General features: G+C 37.8%; 2 protein-coding genes across 4 annotated transcripts in view; both read right to left on the bottom strand.

Annotated features, from left to right (window-relative positions):
- Positions 1-4,897: 4,897 nt before the first annotated feature.
- On the bottom strand, positions 4,898-7,386 carry LOC121727933 (uncharacterized protein KIAA2013 homolog). Its single transcript, XM_042115997.1, has one exon. The coding sequence runs from the start codon at positions 7,219-7,221 to the stop codon at positions 5,338-5,340; it is 1,884 nt and encodes a 627-aa protein (XP_041971931.1). The 5' UTR covers positions 7,222-7,386; the 3' UTR covers positions 4,898-5,337.
- A 2,240-nt stretch (positions 7,387-9,626) lies between these two features.
- LOC121727601 (carboxypeptidase D-like) overlaps positions 9,627-24,405 on the bottom strand; it is a 37,178-nt gene continuing 22,399 nt past the window's right edge. For all 3 annotated transcript variants that reach the window (XM_042115513.1, XM_042115514.1, XM_042115512.1), the window contains 15 exons: positions 24,031-24,225; positions 23,627-23,712; positions 22,153-22,353; positions 21,809-21,894; positions 21,378-21,534; positions 20,905-21,071; positions 20,634-20,744; positions 18,830-18,986; positions 17,684-18,344; positions 17,007-17,179; positions 16,418-16,556; positions 12,128-12,327; positions 11,242-11,335; positions 10,543-10,677; positions 9,627-10,075 (listed from right to left, as the gene is read on the bottom strand). In XM_042115513.1, the coding sequence (XP_041971447.1) occupies positions 9,948-10,075; positions 10,543-10,677; positions 11,242-11,335; positions 12,128-12,327; positions 16,418-16,556; positions 17,007-17,179; positions 17,684-18,344; positions 18,830-18,986; positions 20,634-20,744; positions 20,905-21,071; positions 21,378-21,534; positions 21,809-21,894; positions 22,153-22,353; positions 23,627-23,712; positions 24,031-24,225 (2,690 nt within the window). In that variant the 3' untranslated portion in view covers positions 9,627-9,947. The remainder of the gene's footprint in view (positions 10,076-10,542; positions 10,678-11,241; positions 11,336-12,127; positions 12,328-16,417; positions 16,557-17,006; positions 17,180-17,683; positions 18,345-18,829; positions 18,987-20,633; positions 20,745-20,904; positions 21,072-21,377; positions 21,535-21,808; positions 21,895-22,152; positions 22,354-23,626; positions 23,713-24,030; positions 24,226-24,405) is intronic.

Consider the following 24,405-nt stretch of genomic DNA (forward strand, 5'->3'; position numbering starts at 1 on the left):
AATCTCGAATGGAAGCCCAAAATGTGAATAAAGCCTTAGGCGACTTAGCAACCATGCTTTACTGCTAAAATATATTCTTTGAATTAAGTAAATTCAGATATTATAATACATTACGCGGTAACTAAGCTACGCGCCGCGGCTTTCCATTAGGCTTCAGTCTCGAAATCAGCGGTGGCGGCAGTGGCGCGTTCCAATGCATAGATTTATATGGAAATGACCTCGGAAGCAGCGCCATGACGAGCGGCGCGCGGCGTACTAGACGGCTTCCCGGCGCTGCCGTCACCGCTCCCACCCCGCTGATTTCGAGACTGATGCCTTACTATGGGATATGTCGCATTGCGTTGCTTCGATGCCGCTTAGTGTGGTCTTTGCCTAAGTTTAAGGCTCAAACTAATAATGACTGTGACAGGAGAACCCAACCCGACCTGTTATTGTTTAAGCTATTTACATATCTGGATTGAGGTTAACCCTGAATTTATCATGTTATCTCTCGTAAGATAAGGCGAACTAGAGGGAGATAATCTTATACTTAATCTAAGATGTTTAACCCAGATCTGTATAAGTCGACTTCAGTTCAGAGTTTACAGAATATTCTCAGTTCCTCAAGGGTATGTTACAAAACGCTTGTTTATTTTATATTCATGATTACAAGATTTCTTGTATATTATAATATACATGTTGTCATTTAGATTATAACTCGTTCGCACAACTGATCATTATGATTGATATAAAAAAAATGTTTTTTTGTTGTTTTCTCTCAGTTGTGCTAATAATGTGCCAATTACATACAAAAAGTTAAAAAATGTAACAAAATCATTCTCTCGTGTACCTTTCTCTGTGCTTTTGTAAATATACTATGAATAAGATAAGTTATATTTTTATACTAAAGTAGATTAGGACGTGTTAACAAATTGTTTTACAATTTTAGAAGAAACTTTTTAGTTTTGTAGACGGGTAAGATTAACGCCTCGGTAAGAATGTCCTACTTCATGGAAACATTCTGATTTTCTAGTCCCGTCGACACAATATAATTGAGAAATAATATTTTAAGATACCTTATTAGTAACATGTCTTCCGATTAAAGGTGATCGTACATTTGTCAGCACCGTACGCCCCAAATTTTAAAATTCGTTATATGCAATGATATTATGAATCCTCGCACATTCACCCGCCCGCATTTCGTGTACTAAATGTGGAGCGTACGTTGTTGATAAATATGCCCTTTCGTTATTTTAGCCTCCCCGTAGTACAATTTGTGAATATATAGCCACATTCCGAAAACTAGGATCAGCCGTTTTGTATGACCTACATGCGCCTTTGTGGGTTATTACTGTATTTATTTTAATCAATGATTAAAGTTGTCCAGATTAGCGCAGGTGGACATAGGAATCTATTACTAGAAATATTTATAGTGAGTGGGTAATGCGCGCCACCCCGGCAGGTGCGCCATATAGCTATAATTCCATACTGCAGACTAATTTATAACTTAGTTAAAATTTTCAACATCTAGTATTTTTTGGGGTATATCTATACCATTAACAGGTATATCATTGTAACTGTATTAACATCTAGCTTCTTTAAATTACTATTCATAAGCGGAAACTTGTAATTGGCATTCAAAATTCTTATTCAAATAATTAATGTTATTGTTTGTATGCTGTAAGTTTTCCAAATAAAAATAAAGTATGGAATTATATAGCTATATGGCGAACTTGCCGGGGTGGTGTGCTTTGCCACACTTACTATAATATTTTAATTTGCCAATCATCTGGGCTAGATGTTATAAACAAAGTCCATTTTAGCTAGACAAAATATATGAAGCCTTTAGTGTTAAGTTTTTTGTACACTACCTATATTGTCTTTAGAACTGAAAAAGCTATATTGATAAAATGTGCCTTAAACATATTATTACGTGCCTTGTGTATCTTGCTGTGTTGTTGCATATTTTTAAAGAAGTAAGCGGAGTTCTTTTAAGTTGCATTACTATTATACTGCCTCCTAATAATATTTCTTCCGTTTCGAATAAATCAGGCTAGGTATTAAAGAAACATTTAGTTAGAATACTTCTATACTAATGTTGGATGTTAATTTTATTTTCATTCTTTGATTTTGGTTTATAATATTTATTATCTGATAAGTTTGATTATTATTTTAACCCATGACATTACTTATTAAATTGTAGTATTTAATCGAGTGACTGTAAATTACAGTTTTAGGTGTCAAAATTGCTAAATTTGGGTTACAGAATTACTATTTCAGCGACTGAGAGTGAGTGACGAGAAATTAACAGAACAGCTACTTAGAAATTATTTATTTGAGTTACTTAAAATAAAAAATGAGCAGCTTTATAATTTGAGCGACCTAATATCTGTTTGAGTGTCAACGTTGCGTCCTGCATTTTTGGCAAATGTAATTTTTATACTGAGCGGCGTTTTATCTTAAATGAAGTGTTTCGAATACCAAAAATCACTTTGAAAAATACACTAATGAGCAGAGTATAATGAGCACACATAAAAAAAATTAATATGAAATAACTATTTGATGAAACACTTTTATTCAGGGACTACTACGGACAGGGATAGAACAAATTTTTGAACAAGGTTGGGTAAACTCCGTTTATATATAAAATCATTAATAAATTACACAAATTATTAATGATTTTATATAATCCTTAACGGAACGTCAAAGAAATGGGTAAAATTTTAATGGCGACCTATACCAAAAAAAAAAAACTGGTTTCAATTATGATTCGACGGAGCCCCGCTACGCGGGACTCCTACTTCTGGGTGGTTTACAAAAAAATAACCACGATGGCTAAGGCCTTAGCCATCTAACCTAACCCAAAAAAGTCGTATTGGTTCGCAGCCCAACTCACCTGACTGCAACGATTCGTCGCCCCGCCCCCATTCGAATTCGCACGCATTTAACAATATGTAGTTTTCATTAAAACACGTATCAAAATATAAGCGACCCGCCCCGGCTTCGCACGGGTATAAAATATATTATAGCCTATGTCACTAAAAAAATGATTAAAATCGATTCAGCAGTTTTGATTTTAAATAATTTATATTCATTACTACCCGTGGCCCGCATTGGTCGGTACCTGCTGCCGCAAAAGCTACGTTCCGCAATTTTCAAATCTCTTATAATATCTTCGAAAACATTCATTTAAGTATTTAAATCATAATATGCTGTAAAGGGCCATAATCAATAATAATGTATTTAAAGTATTTAATTAAACAAGGACTATTGCCGTATTGGTTTATACGTGGGAGAGCCATGCTTCATATCACGAATGGGCCGGCCCGACCGGAGAAATACCACGTTCTCACAGAAAACCGGCGTAAAACAGCATGACAAAAAATGTTATTGTGGGATATCTATCCTTAAACGTATATACCATCGCAGAGTTTTCTGTAGCCCTTTTCAATGTGTACAATACTTGGTACATTATTTACATGAAGAATAGACCACGTGAAAGGACATAGGTTTCTTTTTTGCGGAAAAATGTACGGTTTCCGTGACATTCCTAAATTACGCGGGCGAAGCCGCGCGGAAGGCGGAATATCTGTTAATTAATGTATAGTGATACGGACCCTTCCCGCGAGCGCATCCCCGCATTGGTAGCGCGCACTTCGAAACAGGCGTAAATCGCAATATTTTAATTTCGCCATAACTTCTAAACCAAACGTCAAATTTTAATCATTCAGAGACCAAATATATTCTACATAAACTGTACTTAGTGATGAAATAATTTATTTTGATAAGGATTATTAGCATGAGTAAAATAAATCCATTTAAATGTTGTCCAAAAAAAATCAAGATTTTTAAATAAAAAAATGGTTGTTGTGCCTCACTTGACATAGATAGGTATAGTGTGTCGCGGACATTTTTGCAGATATTTATAAGATCTACATTTACTTAGAACATTGTATAGTTCTATCTTTTATAGTTTAGGCAGCGTACGCAAAATAAGTAAATTTTCTGGTTGTTTCCGAAGAACTGAAATATCTTACGGAACCCTATATTTTCCAAAATAAAAAGTAGCCTATGTTACTCGTAAATAATGTAGCTTTCGAATGGTGAAAGAATTTTTAAAATCGGTCCAGTAGTTTTTGAGCCTATTCATTACAATTAAACAAACAAACAAACAAAACAAAGTTTACCTCTTTATAATATTAGTATAGATAAAGCCTCAAATAGAACATCAGTAACCAATTATCATTAATAAAGCAGCTCACAAAAGTTTGCTCAAAATGAACTTGTTAGTAGCTCGTTATAAATAACCTCACTTAGAAAAATTTAATCTATATTTAATATTGAAGTTGCCCGCTATGTATTTCCAGTCGCTCACAAAAGTAATACAGTCCCTCGGATAGAATTTTAATATCTGAAATAGATTAATCGCAATCCACATTTTGTAAGCTCGTTTTGGATTTTATTATAAATCAATATTAGTCGTTAGTTTAGTTTATTTTTCGCTTAGTCAAATTAATACCGCTCATGTTATTAAAACAGTATGTTCATCATCAGTCGCAAAGTAATTTTTTATTCGCTTGTTTTATTATTTCCCCTTATTAAATATTAATTTTAGGATTCTATTTTATGTCTGGATTTACAGTAGGATCAAAATATGAGCAACTTTAGAGTATGCAACAGCATCACAAAATAAAATCATCAGAATCTATTTTGTAAATATATTTATATCAAAACTTGAAAATCGTTTTATTTCTTAAAGCGTGATAAATTGCAAACAAGTTACTGGTAATTTGTTTTAAATAAAATAAGAAAGTAAAATACTAGTTTAAACTAGGTTTTGATGAAGTTTTATGGTGGTTTTTGGTTTAGCAGCAAAAATAAATAAAACAAGATTAACATACAACTTGCATATTTATGTTAAAAATATAACAACTATATCTCTGTCGCTTACAATTTATGTATATACATCTCAAATGTCTTTCAGTAACTTATATACAAGCAATATTGCTAATAATACACAAACTATTTTAGAAAATTGTGCTGAATATTCTTTACACCTACATAAAAAGCGCAATTTAAATACATCCATAATATAAATAAATTATAACACTATTTGACTCCTTATCAATTCAATTCTTGGCGGAAATAGAAAATGTTTTGTAACTAATTGAAACAACTGAAGTAATAAATCATAATACTAATCCTTCACTGAGATCTCACAAACATTAAATTGGGTAAATAAACTAGAGATGACTATGTTCATTGATTGGGCAGTATCATTGTGAATTTGTATGTCTGTCAAACAAATATATTTCAGCCTCAACAGGAAAAACTAAGTAAGTCTCAGCGCAAACATACTCAAGCCTTGTTATACAACCTCTTATAACTAATACCGCCGCCGCTGTCACAGAACTCATTCATAATTATTCTACACAGGAACAAATGGAACATAATAATAAGTACTAGAATGGATATCCAGATAAGCGGATTGAGACCTCCCAAGCTGTGGCCGTGCTTGTGGAGTGCGATGATGTGATGCTCATGGGCCGGGGCTTCCACCACCTCGTGGACGTGGATAGCGTGCCTCAGGTCCTCCATGTGCTGCTTGTCCGCGGTTATGTACAGGATCGCCGTAAGAGGCTCAGTCAGTTTCACCGGGAAGTACTTCCTATATGGTCCCAATTGTACAGGGGAGTCGAGGCATCCGGCGTCGCACGCGTAGTATGTCTTATCAGACCTATCTAGAGCTACGAATATAGCTGCCTTGTTATCTTCCTGCAGAATGACACTGATATTGACGTGAGTCATGTTGCCGTAGTTCACTCGACGGAACAAAAAGTCCCTGTGGAGTTTGGAAGGATGTATGTTATACTCCAGGTGTTGGTTGCTAAATCTCAAGCTGCCAAAGCTGAGTATAACGGCCTGGTTCACTCCACTCGCTCCAGCTTTTAAAAGATTGTGACAGCCCTGCTTCTCTAATGTCAGCATCCAAACACTGGTCACTGCATTCAAGTTCCCCAGTGAGTTCAGTGGTTTCCATAAATTGTAAGCATCCAAAGTCGAGTAGCCTTCGTAACAACCTTCAGAATATGTTAGTGTTCTGAGAAGTTCGGATTTTGTCGCCGGTTTTATATGCTCCTCGTATTCGTAGCTCCGCACTTGGGAGAGGATGGCATATATCGTAGCATTTATGCGGTCACCGTTGATAACACCCTCGGCTTTTGAGTCCGATATGTAAAAGCCGGTATACCATAGATTCTGCCATACTCTGGAATGATTTTCTTTGAGTTGTAGCATAGCAACTCTATCACCAGTCAGAGCGATCACCTTCTCCATTTGTTCAATAGCCTTCTTCTCAACAATGTCCTTGTGTTTAGCGTAGTCTGCCTGCTTGATAGGCTTGCTGTACTGTACTGTCGTAAATATGACTAAATCGACACCATCTCTTGCCTCCACTTGTATGGTGTTGCTCAATTTTCTCGTAACAACAGATGCAGCTAAGACATTGTCACTATCAGGTAAAGGCACCATCCCAGTCACAACCTCATACTCCTTAGCGTCCACTCCCTGGTGCAACCTTATTGTCTGTTTCACAGATGTCGGCCAGTCCGATAGCCTCGGTATAGACATGTGCAAGCTCTTGGGAACATTCAAAGGATTGTTAATAAAAATTTCTTGCACAAACAATGAGGGAATAGTTCTATGTGCATAGTACTCATAAGAAACTCGTATACCTGTACTACTGCACTGAAATCTGTGGACAATCCCATTTTTATAATCCACTAAAGTTGATTCCTTCATATCTAAGTCGTCTATAATGTACAGAGGGTGGTAGAACACGGGTAGCGATAGTGTACGACCGTGTTTGATGTTGATATGAGCGTCGTGTTCTAGCGACATACCCACCAGCCCATTTCCAATATAAGGCACGTAGTTGTGGCTCAGCGTCGATAACGTCGCCGACGACTCCAGCCGCAAATAAGCGTCGTAATCGTTTATTGCATCCTGATAAGTATTAATGAAGTTTCTATGACATACGTTCTGATGACTCGTAACAGAACCTTCGGTATTGAATAGAGAGTTCCACAACGTTGGTCCGATATAAAGTACTAAAAACACAACCACTAGGACTATCAACACCAGTTTCTTTCTGGTCAGCGGGCCGTCTGTGAATCTGTTTATTCGCCTGACAATTTCTCCGACTCTTCGGCTCATGTCACCGCTGTTGCTTGGCCTTTCCATCACATTTAAAAATTGAATTTGAACGTGAATTACAATTTAAGTAAGATTACTGATTGTCATCGTTATTATCGGCGTAAGTCTTAATTGCGATACATAACAAACGCTTTAAAAATTACAAAAAATTACTTCAAAATGCAATGCAAACCTTTTCCATAAAATGACATTGACATCAAGATAACATTTGATGATTTGACAGTTCGATAACTTGACATTTGTCATCTGATGATTTGTCTCTGGTATTTAAAAAAAAGAGAACTTCAACGACGCGCGCCGCTTCGAGGCAACAATCAACATAGTTTTGACTCTTGACAGAACATGAGTCACAAGCTCATCTTTCACGAAGGAAGGAGCTTCATGGTTTATGGAGCCGCTCGTTTAGTTGCTTTGTTGCTGTTGTCCTTTCGAGGCTTTTAGTATAATATATAAAGCAATTGTACTATAAAACAAGCAATGACTTAGTAGTCAGGACTCAGGAACTAGGTGTTTCTACTAGGTGTTTGAACTCGTGTTGACACGAATAAAAGACAGCAAATGAAACACTAATAAAATCTTCTACTTCTATATTAAATTAATAAACATTAAATATCACATAACATCAATCAATATTTAGTGAAAAGCACCAACTGGTTTCAATATAGCATGAAATTCGATTCGAAATAATAAATTAATATTATTTACTACAATAAAAATTTCTTACACAATTTAGTGTTAAATTATCAAGATTGACGTGAAACACATAACTAGTTCTATGACATGAGTTTACATAAAGTTCGAACATGTATGCCGCAACAAAAGTTTTCATCTACAAAAAGTAAAAACAGACACAGTACCATAGACATAGATACCACATAATATGCCTCCATTTGTATGAAAACGAGCGTGCCACTTTTTTCCTACCTACTGTGACGTACCGATGATAAGAAACGTGTCCATTATCTGGGCCAACGTTTCTATTCTTTTCGATTATTCTATCCGAATTTTTACAGCTCTATACGGCACAATTAGTGTCTTAGAAACACACTAGGCCAAAGTTACGCGGCGGAAATTCCGCATGATTACGGCCGCAATGTATTTTAAATTACCGATGACACACTATTCCGTCGCGTTCCGTCCGTATATTGTATGCGTTTGACATTACGGGCGTAATCATGCGGAATTTCAATCGCGTAACTTCGGCCTAGTGAAGTGACTAAACACACGTTTAGTCACTTAAGGATTTTTTCAATCCGATTGACGTCTGATTTCGATAACGGTGGAGCGCAATCTAAAGAACAGACTTTCGAAAGACGAGCATTGCTCGTCGTTTGGGAACGCGATATGGCACGCGGAGTACATACACATGCGGTATATATCTTGACCAGTGTGACATAAAAGTGAACAAAATTAAAAAGTGGCAACATCGTAGTGTCATCCCTTTCAAATCAATTTAAGAAAAATGGGATGACACTACGATGTTGCCACTTTTTAATTTCTTCACTTTTATGCCAGACTATATGTATGTGTACAGTACCCAGTACTACCCAGTACATAAAACTTGATAAAAATATTTCCAGATAAATCAAGTCTATAGACTTATTATGTACTTAAAAAAAATCCCTTATACAAAAATGCTTTCTTGACATATCTAATCTTAGAAAATATTCTAAAAATTCACTTCGAAAAATATTTGCTTCTCTGTGTGTGATACAGTTAATATTATTATTATTATCATTATTGCTAACATTAATTTGCAGCTATATATAATTTTTACGTCAAGAAAAAGTTATTAGTTTATCAATGCCTTCTAAACGTAATTGCGTGAAGAAATATTTTCTAATATTATTATATTAGAAATTATTTCTATACTTAATTATTGCCTTTATTATCTTAATATTATAATCTAAAACAATAGAGATTCTTATTCTTTTTTAAAAAGTAGTTACTGATTTTTTGAATACAACAAAATCATAAAAATATTCAATTCAGTAATAAATAATTCAAATTAATTTCTAAACGCAAACGTATTTAGTCCATAAACAACATAAAATATGAAACGGACGGATAAAATTGAAATAGACGAGAAAAATAAATTCTGGAATGATTTTAAAATGTACGGATACAAATAATACTGATGACGATCTTATTTCACTTATTATATGAAATAGAATCATAATTTGAAGGAATGATAAGAGATTATTATTGTACAAAAGTTTAAAAAATATTTCATCAGTTCAGTTTACTAGATACTTCCTATCTTAATTAATAACATTTCAGTATAAACTTCAAAAGTTTTATTAGTTTAATTAGGACAGTATTTCATAGACTGCAACGGCAAGTATATAGTCCGTCAAGAAAGTGAAGAAATTAACAAGTGGCAACATCGTAGTGTCATCCCTTTTTTCTTAGATTGATTTGAAAGGGACGAAACTACGATGCTGCCACTTTTTAATTTCTTCACTTTCTTGACAAGCTATAAATATGACAAAATGTGACTACGCTTAACTTATTATTGCTATCACTGGGATAGATATGCAAAATACTTTGAGTATGAATTACCGCGCGAGATAAAAAACAAAATCTTGTCTATGGATTTTAATTTTTTTATGGAAGCAAATGGTATAGTTATACATCTGTTTTAGATTAGTCTTCCCATAATTGTATCACAATAGATTGTTACTTATTGCTTAGTTAGAATCATGCGCTTCTCAGATCACGGGATTTTGATACGTATACCGTTATATCAAGGTCTAATCTTGCTCGTTCGCCTGCCAGTCGCGGCCGGAGCGTAACAGCACTATGTCCTCCTCCGAGTCGGTCTCCGACGGCGGAAGCTCCTCTTCATCGTAGTACGGTTTGCGGACTATGTCGGCTATGTCTAAAAACATTATAAACAATTTGTATAATTATTGCATTCCATGCAGGTGGGAGGTTTCGGAAAACCTGCCACCGTCCTTTAGGCCTTCTACTATCTCTTTTTTACATTCCTAAACCAGTGTGACATAATATTATGAGCGATATGACTGGCGAAAGATCTGGCCCAAAACACGATATGACTTCTTGCCCATACCTGCAATGTTCTAACAAACAAAAAACATTTTTCCCCTATAGAACCCACGACAATGTCAACATTTATTCACGATATCAGAGATCTACCAATACCTGCCAATCTACTTACGCCTCGCTCATTCTTAGCGGCTAAGAGACTTAAAAATGGACAAACACTATACTGATTACTGCGTCTTCCCCTTCCATTTGTGCTGACCGAATAGGGATGTTAAAGTTGTGACCGGCCTATTCTTGTATGATCGTATACGTTTATAGTAATAGGTAAATATTGTATACCTTCATCAGGCACAAGCGGGCGCTTATCATCAGCGGGCAGGGGCGAGAACAGGTAGTCCTGGCGCGAGTCGCGCGCGCGCCGCCGGCAGTCGAAGCAGCACGCCGCCAGCGCCACCAGACCCACGCCCACTACACCTGGAGAGAGATATGTGGTTAGAGAGAGAGAGAGAGAAGATAATAAGAAGGTAGTTACGTAATAAGCGGGCCCCTAGACGATCAATTATATTGCGCAATATGACGTATTGCGTAATATTATTGACTGTCTAGGATTGATATTGAACATAGCCTTCAATCTAATTGTCAAATAAACTATTCATTGTTCAATAAAATTGAAGTGTGACATTGACAATCGATTGTCTAGGGGCCAGCTAAAGAAGTAAGGGAGAGGGCACCTTTATTAATCCATACTGATATTATAAGCCCGAAAGTGTGTGTCGGTCTGTCTGTTACCTCTTCACGCTTAAGCCACCTAACCGAAGTTGATGAAAGGTAAGCAAATATGTACCTTGAGTCCCGGGAAAGGACATAAGACCGTTTTTAGCTCGGAAAATATACGGTTCCCGTGCGGTATCAAATTATTAAAAAAAATACTATTATTATAATTACAGGCACTAAAATTGACATATTATGCGTTCAATAATAGATATATTCAGCACACAGCAAGACCTTACATTGTTTTTAAATATTGATGTATCTTACCAGCTAACATGACGAATACAAGTCTCGGCAGACCCATCACATCGTCATCTTTCTCCAGCTTTATAATCTGGTTTGCCGTCACGCTGCCCGTCAGCTGTGGACAAATTTGTTAAAATTGTCGCTACATAATAATAATAATAAAATAGCTTATTAATTCCACAATGTAAATTAAGTACTATTATTACACTAAACAGTTTTCCAATTAATTTTTAGCTAGATGTGGACCCCTTCAGCCTCTCAGGGTAAAAGCCTCCTCCAAATTGTTCCATTGTTCTCTGTCTTTTGCAGTGATAAGCCAATTTCTTCCTGCGCTGGCCACAATCTCGTCCTGCCACCGGGCGCACCGGCGGCCTCTCTTTCTCACGCCATGCAGTCCCTTCCATTTTGTGGTGTTGACAGTCCATCGATTATAATCGATGGACTGTCAACATCTCGCCAGATACGATGATAATTATCATCGTATCTGGCGAGATGCCAGCCCACTTCCATTCGAGTCTTTGAGCGAACTGCACAGCTCCTTTTATTTTTGTTTTTTTACGTATTTCCGTGTTCCATCTTTTTTTTTTGTCGCTACATAATGTTACACAAATTGTATTGTGTCTGTGATAAGAAGTATCTTTAGAAGTCTTGCGTGTGATAAGTATTTTATTATTATTTATGTTAAAATTAACTATACTTTCTTATTGGCGCAAATGACCGTGATGCTATTTTCACTAAATTTAAGATCGTTCGTAAAATATCCTATATTTTGCAAGAGCTAGAGAATTATTATCATATGTAGCACGATTAACCTTGCTAATACGAAAAGCAATCTAATTAACTATCAGTTATACATATATTCATAAATTCACACTAATTCTGACCATTCCATCTGCATTGTAAGTACCTTGACGTGCTTAGTCCGTGTGACGTAGCCATCGCCGGCCACGCTGAGCACGACCTCCCGGCCGGAGTAGGTGACAGGCAGCGCGAGCACCCACCGGCCGCGCGCGTCCGTCGTGTTGCTGACCACCGCGTGCAGCGCCCGCAGCGGCGCCGCCGACACGCGCGCGTTTACCGGCACGCTGTTGTAGTCTAACGCTAGACCTGAAAAAAAAATGTTATGTTATGTACCCTCCGAGGAATTGAAAGAAAAAATGACCTTGATGTAACTCTACCAATGTTGGTAAAGTTACATGAAGCTTATATCCTAATATCCGACCGTAAAATCCTGCATGAATCGTTTTTTTCGATCAAATATATTTTAAAACTAGATGTCCCGCGCGGCTTCGCCCGCGTAAATTAGGAATTTTACGGAAACCGTACAATATTTTCCCATAAAAAATAGGTTATGTCCCTACTCCCTTCACTTGGTCTACTCTATATCTGTGCCAAATATTGCCATAAAAATTGCTCTAGTAGTTTGTAATTTCTAATATTTCCCCGTTTTTCCCCCACATTTTCCTGAGTTTCTTCGGTCGTATTAGTCTTAGCGTGATAATATATAGCCTTACTCGATATATGTCGAGCTATCTAACACTGAAATAAGTTTTTAAATCGGACCTGTAGTTCCTGAGATTAACGCGTTCAAGCAAACATACTTACTCTTCAGGTTTATAATATTAGGTAGGTACTTATAGATTTTTTTTAAATTATCGCTTGACAAACTCGAGTCTCGATCTAAAAGACTATGAAAAGTACCAATAATATGGTAGTGATGATGATGATGATGTTGATGATGAATGTAATTTGCATAGTAGCAAATGCTTTTCGTTCTTAAAACAACGTCGAAACTCCCAAACTTGTATCTATAAAGAATCAGGAGTTCTCTCAGCACCTTCCGAACCACGGTATACCAGGTATACCTCGGTGCAAAATCTTACTTAGTAGTGGTAGCATATGCTTAGAATACTTCTCACGAAACCGAAGTCACCACATGTTTACCTATAAATTTTGAGGAATTCCCTCGATTACTTATGGATCCTTCATCAGATCACCACTTTTGTGAATATAATACCAAATTGGGATATTACCCTATATACCAAAAGAAAAATTTTGAAAATCGGTTAACAAACGGCGGAGTAATCGTTGAACATAAGAAAACGAATATAACACCTCCCCCATTTTGAAAGTCGGTTAAAATTGTAGCCTATGTGTTATTCTGATGTTTAAGCTATGATATTGTAAAGTTTCATTAAAATCCGTTCAGTAGTTTTTGCGTGAAAGAGTAACAAACATCCATACATCCACACATCCATACATCTATACATCCAAACTAACTTTCGCCTTTATAATATTAGTAGGAAGTAGGAAGTAGGATAATCTTTAGAACGTATAGAATGGATTAATGTTGGGTTGCCTTGTTAAAAATAGCCGCAAGTACCTCTAATTTTACAAACTTGCGTGTATTCAATAGAAAAGTAAGATCTAAGAAGGAATGACATTGAGGAATGACAGGACACTACCACAGTATAGCAATATGACATATCCCTACAGTAGTGAAACGAATGTACTTGCGCAGAGCAACGGAGGGAAGCGGGCGGCGCGGGCCCGCGTACACAAACTCGCGGAGTTTGTGTACCTGCGCCCACAGGGGTGACGTTGGCGCGTTGTCTACGAATTTTGTGTTGTAAAACGATAACTTATCTTATCTTTAAACAATGGGATATTATAATAAATGTTCAGTGTACGGATGTAAATCTGATTCAAAAAATAAAAAGGATTTAAATTTTCATAAATATCGGCTCACAGTTTACACTAATATTGTGATGGCCTTGGCGGCATGTATTTGCATCTCTGTTTTATTGTTTACGTTGTAAGAAGTGTAACAAGGAGAGAAACAATATAGAATAAATTAAAAATCTGTCAAATACCCTGTTACATACTAATTAGTCCCTACCTACCTAGGTACACATATCAAGTGTAACATACCGCGCTCTTACCGCGCACGTAATAAGAGTTTTGAAGTGCTTCTGTTACACCTGACGTGTGATTAATTAATGGATATGTTATATATTCGATATTTCGAATGCGTCTTCATTATTTTAATCCTTCGATCGTGATTCGTGGATCCTTGGAAATCTATTGTTATTCTATTGTGTCTCGCTCACCGGTGAGCTTATGGGGCTTGATGGGTTAATTAATTTTTTAAATAGAAAACTAAAATCATCTAAAAATAAAGTTTCACGTAAATATCTGGCAGTACGACATAATAATATTAGTAGATGAATCGTACATATTATGTACGATTCATCTACCGGATCAAAAATTTCCTTTCCACTCCGGTCAAGTCCTTGCTGGTCCAGTCCCTTATCTTTCCTATAATTAACTATGGTGACGTGTGCTGTTTAGATCTTAATGCCGACAAACTCGATAAACTCGACCGATTGTTTAATAATTGCCTCCGATTCATATTCAACCTGCGAAAATACGACCATGTTTCTTCGTATCGCTCCAAGCTACACTGGTTACCAGTACGTCAGCACCGCTCTGTGCAGGCACTGTGTGTGCTATATTCACTGCTGCATCATCTCCATACTTCCGAATATCTCGCCCCTCACTTTCAATACCGTTGCAGCAGGCACGATAAAAACCTCCGATCCACTTCAAATCAGCTTTTAAGTTGCCCTTCTTACAAGTCAAGTTCCGTCCACTCTTCTTTTAATATCCAGGCTATTCTCCTCGTGAACGCTCTTCCTCCGGAAATCAGGATGTCAAAAACCAGAGATACTTTTAATTAAGTTTTACTTGAAACAGTTGGCAGACTCTTAGTTTTCATAATTTATGGCTTAAATTAATATTTATAATATTTTTAGCATCATATTATAATATAGTTATTATATTAACTATATATTATTATAATATAGTTATTATATAATAATATATTACGTATGGTTATTGGTTTTATTGATTATATATAATTTTATGTGTGATAATATGTATATTATAAGTAAGTATAGTATAATATTATACAATATATATTTTATAAGAATAATACATATTTATTATTTTTTTCTGTCTTTTCCTCTTTCAACTCGACTGGCACCTATACAACTTTGTCCTTGTATCGCCCAAAGGTTGACTGGTAGTTAATGCCATACGGCATTAAGTCCACCTTTGTACCTATATGTGCATGAAGTTTTTAAAATAAATAAATATGTAAATATAACACACTGATTAAACAGATTAAATGATAACATTTGCATTACAAGCACAATATTTTATTTTTATTTTATTTCCCGTTTCGTGGCAACCCCGACATATCTGCTCGGTAACTGTCATCGGTGGCGGCATCGTGCGACGTCAAAGGCGTTTCGTTACTGTAGGGACTAATATTGCTATACTGTGACACTACGCATAAAAATAAAAACGCCTGTTAAATAAAAATAGCAATCTTGCGGGTTCTCGACGTCCTCAAATCCGGCCAGGCATAATAATTGTAGGCCTGAACATATTTGCCATCACAAAAGTGATGGCAACCCCAGTTTGCGACTATCGTGCAACTGGCAACCATGGATATTCATGCACAAAATGCATAAAACTTTAATTTGGTATCAAAATTATTAAAAAAATAGATGCTTCAATTTTGATGAAGGAGTATGTCTGTTTACGGGCTGGCAACCATTTATATCTTATTTTGACTCGTCATTTTCTTTTAAATGATGTAAAATTTACTAAGAAAATATTCATGATACAAATTAAGCATTTATCTCATGAACATTAAGCTTAATTAGAGGTACTTGCGGCTACTTTTCACAAGGCAACCCAACATTAATCCATTCTATACGTTCTAAAGATTATTTTAAAATATATTTGATCGAAAAAAAAAAACGATTCATGCAGGATTTTACGGTCGGATCCAATACTATTACGTTAGGTTCGACATCTTCTTACGAGTACAAGGGGAAAGGCTACAGTGTTAGTAATAATTCATTATGTAGGTCATTCACGCATGAACTCTTTAAACGCTGACATTTCATCAACACTATCAACGCTGACTAGAGAAAAAAGTAGTAACGATGTATTTTGATGGGCGTGAAAGAGAGCCGCAAACCTAAAAAAAATAAAAAAAAAAAATATTCACAGCCGTACATATTATAACCTCCTCGTTTTTTGGAAGTCGGTTAAAAACATAGTTACTTTCGATCCGCCGTTCTTTACTATGAACCCTATCACCACATAAAATGGTCTACATTACCTGTGATATATACAGTATTGGGGTCCTTAGGCAGGGGAGGCTCCTCGAACTGCCCCCCGGGGATCTGGTCGGCGTTGATCCGCCGCAGCACCACGTCCTTCTGCTTGATCACTCCATCCACTACCACCACCGTCAGCGTCTGTGAAGAAAACACTTTGTTAGGACATGAATTTCTTGTGTAGCTCGTCACCTGTTCGTGTTAGTTGCTTGTATGCACCAGCATGTAACGTAACTGTTAACACCAGAGTGCACCTTCTCTTCTTCTTCCCTTCCCATATCGATGCGTGTGCACTGTGGAGTGTGCAAGCCTATCATGGTATACCTACATGATATTTATGTAATGTTTATTTATTTAATGTATTTATTTTCGTCTTTTAATTGTATTATTTTTGTGGTGTAATGGTCAAAAAAGAGGAATAAACGTTTATTTATTTTATTTATTTATTTATATTTACCGTCGATCCTGGACAAGAGTTGCAGTGGGAATTTGTGGTGGGCCAATTGCCCGTAAAATATATCATAGTCGCGGCCCGGCACCTCGTCGTGGCCCCGCCCCCGTGTCGCAACCCCGCCCCTGTAGTACACCGACCTGGTCGTGGTAGTTGCGCGCGCGCACCAGCAGCCTATAGGTGCCGGGCGGCAGCAGCGCGCGATAGTGAGCCTGGTTGGGCGTGACGCGCAGCTGCCGGCCGGAGCCCTCCACGGCGACCATGGCGGCACGCAGGGGCCCGCCCTCCTCGTTGCGTACGAAGCCGACAACACCTGGATAAAAAAAAAAAACTTAAATTCGTCAAACTTCAGGATGGATATGTAAAGTACATATATTTTTTTTAATATCTTATCAATAGTGAAATAGGCGTTAAATAAACGAATAAAAAAACTACAGGTTTTTAGTATAGTCTGTCAAGAAAGTGAAGAAATTAAAAAGTGGCAACATCGTAGTGTCATCCCTTTCAAATCAATCTAAGAAAAAAGAAATGACACTACGATGTTGCCACTTCTTAATTTCTTCACTTTCTTGACAGACTATAAGTGTCAAACTTTGTCTCAAAAGGTGATGAAACATGCTCTACAGAAGATATCCGGTGCAATAATTGTGTATTTTGTCAGAAAAGGATTAACATACATGATACAAGCTTGGGATTTAAAAGTATAGCAAATCATGTCTGATGTCAATTTAATTCAGGAACCAAACGCTTTAATTCAGTAAATGAATCGTATTTCGTTGATCCTCGTTTTCACCAAATCACCACAAAGCTAACTCACCAGTGTTTACACTCCTCACGACCTTCATGATCCCAGCCAGGTTGTGTCTCCAGACCCAAGCTATGTCCTCGTCTTTGGGCATCTTACAGCAGTCCAGGCCCAGGGACAGTATAGGCACGTTGTACCTCTCATATATGAGGTCTATGAGGTCACCATGGACCACATCATCCTTCTTCTGGCAAACTATATCCCCTGGCGTCCTATGCTCTTGGAACATCTGAGCGTACTGCTCGTATATCTTCGCTGACTCCGGATACGAAACGCCTTCTGTGCCTGATGCTAGCTCTATGACCAGATCGAATCTTTCCACCTCTAGAAGCCTAGCGAATGCCTTCTCTCTGGTGTAATTCGAGAGCGGATTAAGGTTTTTATTAGCAAGATAGTTGTAGAGGCTGTCGCCGAATTCTTCCTCGATTGGCGTCACATCACACTTGTCTGTATGATCGTAGTTTCTTAGTATCTTCATGGTAAGTGGATCGAGGTTGGGGATGAAGTGTATGACAGAGTTGTTGAGCATCCGCTTATGTATGGGTTCGCCGATGTGGTAGGCGGTGGCAAGATGACGCGCATAGTTTAGCAACATCTCTTGGCCTAGAGGCTGAGACGCGTAGAGGTTGCTTATGAGTGCCACGTGGAATTTCGTTTCTTCTGGACCACCTGCCTGTGGAACAAATAATAGTATCGCTATAGTAATTAAAGGTATAATAAATAAGGTTTCTAGCACGGCCGTAGCTAGGGGGGGGGGCATTGTGGGGCAATGCCCTACCTTAAAATCATAATGCCCTACCTTAAAAATACCAAAACCCAAGAAAATCAATCAATTACGAATATTTTTTTTACTTCCGCCCTACCTGTAACCAATGCTGCCCTACCTCAAATCTGACTCTAGCTACAGCCCTGGTTTCTAGAGGAGAAGTTAAAGTGGTGGTCGTCACAATGTACCAATAGATGGCGCTTTAATAAACTGTTATCGTTAAATGAAAATACATACGCAACTAAACCAAAATTCTCATACATTTTAGTTAGTATTTTGAATGTGTTATTCCTTTTTAACCGACTTCCGAAAAAAGGAGGAGGTTCTATGTTCAGCTGTATATATTTTTTTGTTTTAGTCATGAAATAGAAACCTACATCGCTTTAACTTACATCAGCCGTTAGTTTGAGTTCATGCAGCAGCGCTGTATTGAGACTGTCGCCAGCTCGGAACTCGGCGATGTCTCCGAACTTGTTCTCCAGCTCCGCCAACTTCGCGTACAGTTCCAATGGCTTGTGGTACGCCGTGTACATGATGTTGTCCAGAACGCTGTAAAGGAAAGTGTTAGCTAAAAAGTTGAAAAGAATTTAAAATATGTTACAAGTACGTATCATTATTTATTGACTTTCACCTTTGTCAAAACTTACCTCAATTACTAATTTAACTAACCTTAATTTCATTTCATACTTACCGCGCGTTTGTAATTTGAGACCATTGAGGGCCTGTGTCACCACTTCCTGATAAGGTGCCGGATAGGCTATCCACAACTTTTTTGACAGATGCTCCATACTCCATCTGCCAAGTTAAGTTGTGGATAGCCTATCCGGCACTTATCAGGAAGTGGTGAAACAGGCCCTAAAACTCATTTTTTATCGGCAACTTAAAAACTAAATTTCATTAGAAGTAAGGACAATTATCTCATGTATTTTCTCAGTTAATAAAACATTTACTATTGACAGAACATATATGTTGCTATCTTTGTCTGTCACACCACTTTCAAAGTGGGACAGAAATGACTGAAATATTAATTCGTACGTCTTGATTGATAGCCTTGAAACTTGAAAATGTATTAAAAAAAGCTTTTATTTAAAAGGCAAAATATTTACCAAAGTTTTAGTACACACAAATATTAGTAAAAGAAGACAGTTAGTGCAAAATTAACACACTCAAAGCTTGCACACATATTTATTACATACATTTATATACAAATAATGAGCATTATAGTTTAGTAACTAGGAAAAATAAGACTAAATATATCACAAAAATGTAAGATTATAATATAAATGAGATTCTAAATGGACGGCCAATTTTAAGTTTCCAATTCTTTGATTAAAACTTTTGAGATCGTAATATGTGATAAAAAGGATAAAAAATTAAAAATATGAAAAATTTAAGTAAAGAAGAGCTACTCAATAAAAGTAAACAATATTCTTAGATCTACGAATATAAAGCATTTCCTAACTACAGGTCAGTTTTGCATGCGTTGGGTCGTTTGGTAGAAAACTAGATCAAAAGTAGGTATGGGGGAAGATTTAAGAATCAGGTAGGATATTAGAAAGCTGGATAGGCATCTGATCTTGTTAAATTAGTCAGCCAATTCGAATCCTAGGCGATAGACGGGTCTTGACGTCCTACATAAGTAAGAATAATCGGAAGAACCAGCACATTTAACAATATCGGATACTGTTACCTGGGCAGCCATTAGATTTTAAGTATGGCAATCAAGGGCGTCGCCAGCCGATGGCGCAGGGGGGGGCAAGTTGACTTTACCTACTACAATTCATACTTTTCTCATTCTCTATGAATGAGAAAAGTATGTATGAGTTGTAGGTAAAGTCGACAGCACATAAAGCTTTTCACTTGTACTTACTACGAGCCTTACATCTATTACCAGATTTTAATATTATTATTGGCAATATATATTATAATTAGTGGTCGTTGTTTGCATTATATTTGGTAACTTTTTTAGAATCTCTAGGGGGGGGCAGCTGCCCCTCCCTGCCCCCCCCTTGGCGACGCCCTTGATGGCAATAAAATGTTAAACGCATTCTATGCACGACCAACATGTCAAATTGGTTAGCTTATTTTAATGGCTGCACAAAGGGAAGTAGGGTCATCTAAGGGTACATACATACATAGGTTTATAGGGAAGTCAAAGGGTGGATAATATGATGGTGGACGGGGTGGGGGACTCACCGGAAGTCGTAAGCGGAGGACCAGTGCTGCGGATCGTCGGGCATCAGCGTGAAGTTGAGCGATACCGTGCCGTTGGCCGGGACGGTCACCTCCTCCGTTATGCTCTCGTACCTGGAAGGTGATAATGGGTTATTAAACAGGAGCAGTGGCGGGGCAAGACCTAAATTTGATGTGGGCAATATATATTTTGCGAGGCCTCCTGATGGATAACGCAAGGCGACGAATTGTGTTTATAGAAATAATATTCGTGGTCCTGCAAGTCGGGACTCACCCGGTCTTGCCGGCGGTGACGTTGTAGGTGCCGGGGCGGAGCAGGCGCCAGTAGTCGCCGTCGGCGGCGCTGCGGACGGCGTGCGAGATGCCGCCCACCGTGATCGTGGCCCCGGCTAGCGGGTGTCCGATGTGGCTGTGCACGAAGCCAGTCACACCCGTGTGAATCTGTATAGTAAGATGATGATTAGAACTAAAAAGATTATGAGGGCTAAGTAGGCTTAAACTTAAAAAAAACTTTATTGGAAAAAAAACTTCATTGGAAAAAAAAACAGACAGTTTATAATATCATCACTGTTGATAAGTAACAACTGCCAACTGCATCTCATGAAACAATATCCATGTTATGGTCGCGCTGTACTATCGGAGAAATTCGTAGACATACGGCGGTACTACATAATTTGATTGGTTTGTGTCAAGTCCAGCTCAAGGTTAGGTCCGCCATCTCTCTGAAGGCACATTCGCAAAGGCTACCTGTTCCATAAACTCCAACAACGCCTCTTTATTGTCCTCCCAGTAGGTGGGCAGGTCGGCGGCGGGCGGGAACTTGTGGCAGCCCAGCTCCAGCGTCAGCTCCATGTCGCTCGTGTGCAGGTAGCTCCAGTCCTGCATGCCGCCTGCTAAAGCGTACCTGGAGAGGGAGACAGCAGTGAGTAAAAAAGAGAGAAACAACGTCAACAATATGAAACTAAATAGTAAATAAAAAACAATAATCGCGTTAGAGCGTACTTGGAGTGAGGGAGATAGCATATAGATAGTGAAAGAAAGAAGACGAACGACTGCGACAACAGATTATGTAGGAAGAGCGACTGAGATATCTTTTCGTTTTTAGTCTAGATCCTAAAAACTAAAAGAGGGAGAGAGAATGAGTATAACATTTTTAGTAAGTAACACTCGTCACTCACCACTTAGCACCATTCGTGATCCCCCCTGGGAATCTCTCGTTCGGAGTGTTCTTACACGGTTGACCCAGATGCATTCTGTGATGTGCCTGTAAAAGGAAAGAAAAATTATATCAATAATAAGCGAGAGAAAGAATTCTACCATTTGTGCGGACCACATAATAATATCTCCTTCTCTTTTATACTAACAGTGAAGTTGATTCTTAGGCAGCTGATGGGGGCCTACGTAGTTTGGTCGCGCTATGTCAAACCCAGCCGACAGATCACAATTGAAATGACATGAATTAATTTCCTCGATGGTGTAATCGGGGTTGGCGCGGCTTTCGTTTCTGTGTGACGTCACTCACCTCGGCGTACACGTGCGCCAGGTGCACGAACACGTCGTTGTCAGGCGCGGGGTTGGCGCGGCCGCCGCTCATGTCGGCGTCGCCGTCGTACGGGTAGTTGGCGACGAGCGCGCCGCCGTGCAGGTTGGCGGACAGCACGAAAGGGATGCGTGACGACCACGCCATTACCGCCTCCGTCTCTGGCTCCTGGACTGTGTTGTCCTGTTGATTGATTTCAAATAAAATTATATTACTTTACACATAGCTTGACTGATTGTGACTTAATCAGAACATTAGATTTATAAATATTACTCATTAGAAATAGTGCGGCAGAAAGAGACAAGAAATTATGGGACCGAATTTCTACATGCTCCTCAATCAGACTTTAGTTAATATATACTTAATATTATAATTGGGAAGAGTTTGTTTGTTTGTTTGAACGCGCTAATCTCAGGAACTACTGATGCGATTTGAAAAATTCTTTTACTGTTGGATAGCCCATTTATCGAGGAAGGCTATAGGCTATATTTTATTACGGTAATTAGTACGGAGCGAAGAAATAGAGGAAAATGTGGAAAAAACGGGGAAATTATTTGAAAGGGCTTATTTGAACGCGCTAATCTCAGGAACTACTGGTCCGATTTGAAAAATTCTTTCAGTGTTAGATAGCCCATTAATCGAGGAAGGTTATAAGCTATATTTCATCACGCTAAGACTAATAAGAGCAAAAAAATAGAGGAAAATGTGGAAAAACGGGGAAAATTATATGAAAGGGCCTATTTGAACGCGCTAATCTCAGGAACTACTTATCCGATATGGAAATTTTTTTCAATGTTAGATAGCCCATTCATTAAAGTAGGCTATAGGCTATATTTTATCACGCTAAGACTAATAAGAGCAAAGAAATAGAGGAAAATGTGGAAAAAACGGGGAAAATTATATGAAAGGGCTTATTTGAACGCGCTAATCTCAGGAACTACTGGTCCGATTTGAAAAATTCTTTTAGTGTTAGATAGTCCATTGATTGAGGAAGGTTATAGGCTATATTTTATCACGCAAATACTAATAAGAGCAAAGAAATAGAGGAAAATGTGGAAAAAACGAAAGGAAATTATTTGAAATTGCTTATTATATATTTATATCTTAAGAACTACTGGAGCAATTTTTATGTTATTTGGCAAACATGAAGAATAGACCACGTGAAGGGACAAAGGCTATTTTTTGCGGAAAAATGTACGGTTGCATAAAATTCCTAAATTACGCAAGCAAAGCCGCGCGGAATCTATATATAATAAAATCGTAGGAAAGTCAATTCTGTACATTGAATATTTTTGTACAATAAACAATACTTGGGATGTGATCTAATAATTATGCTAACGCGGACGAAGTCGCGGGCAACAGCTAGTAGGTTATATTAGTATTTAGGTATATCACCTAAATTCGTTACTGGTTATTATCGGAGGCCTAAATGAAATTTCCGGTAATTAAGGCTTACCACGGTGGGTCCATACTGGTCGGGGAAGTTGCGGTTGAGGTCGATGTTGTGGGCGTTAGGTCTGCCGCGGACGCTCTGGAAGTCACCTGAAAATATCATTGTAAGTTTATTTAAATGTAATTTATACACTACTATAGCCTACTTGTACTACTAAAAATAATTCCAATGAATTTTGCTCCTCAGATTATGATATAAAAAAGACAAAGAAATCATTTATCAAAATTTTACCTAAAAACGTTTAAATAGAGAATTAAAGACTATTTAACGTGGGCGGAGGAAACTGACAGCATTGTAAGACAACAGTAAGATACATATTACACAGCGATATGCCAACTAGAAGTTTCCACTAGTGTATAATAAGTTTAAGTTAAATCTAACATACCAAGCCAATGATATTATCTTACCCAGTTTAGATTTCTCATAGCCATCCGGGTTCATACTCGGCATGATATGTACTCTGGTCGTGTTCAGTATTCGCTGGACTCTCTCGTCTCCACCGTAGTACTGCTGGCAGAGGTACTTGGCGAGGAGGAGCAGCATCTCGCGCCCCACCACTTCGTTACCGTGCATGTTGGCCACGTATTTGAATTCCGGCTTGCCTGTTGGAGGTATGATGATGATGATGTGGTATTTAAATTACTAAAATACTGACTACAAATGACTTTAGTCTGTTAAGTATAACATGAAGTTCGATAAAAGTATCACCATGTTATAATAAGATAGGTTTGTACGCAGCACGTATACGCAAATGCGTGCGCACATGGGCGTAAATATGCGGC

Source organism: Aricia agestis, chromosome 6 (genome assembly GCF_905147365.1).
Source record: "Aricia agestis chromosome 6, ilAriAges1.1, whole genome shotgun sequence".
Lineage (NCBI taxonomy): Eukaryota > Metazoa > Arthropoda > Insecta > Lepidoptera > Lycaenidae > Aricia > Aricia agestis.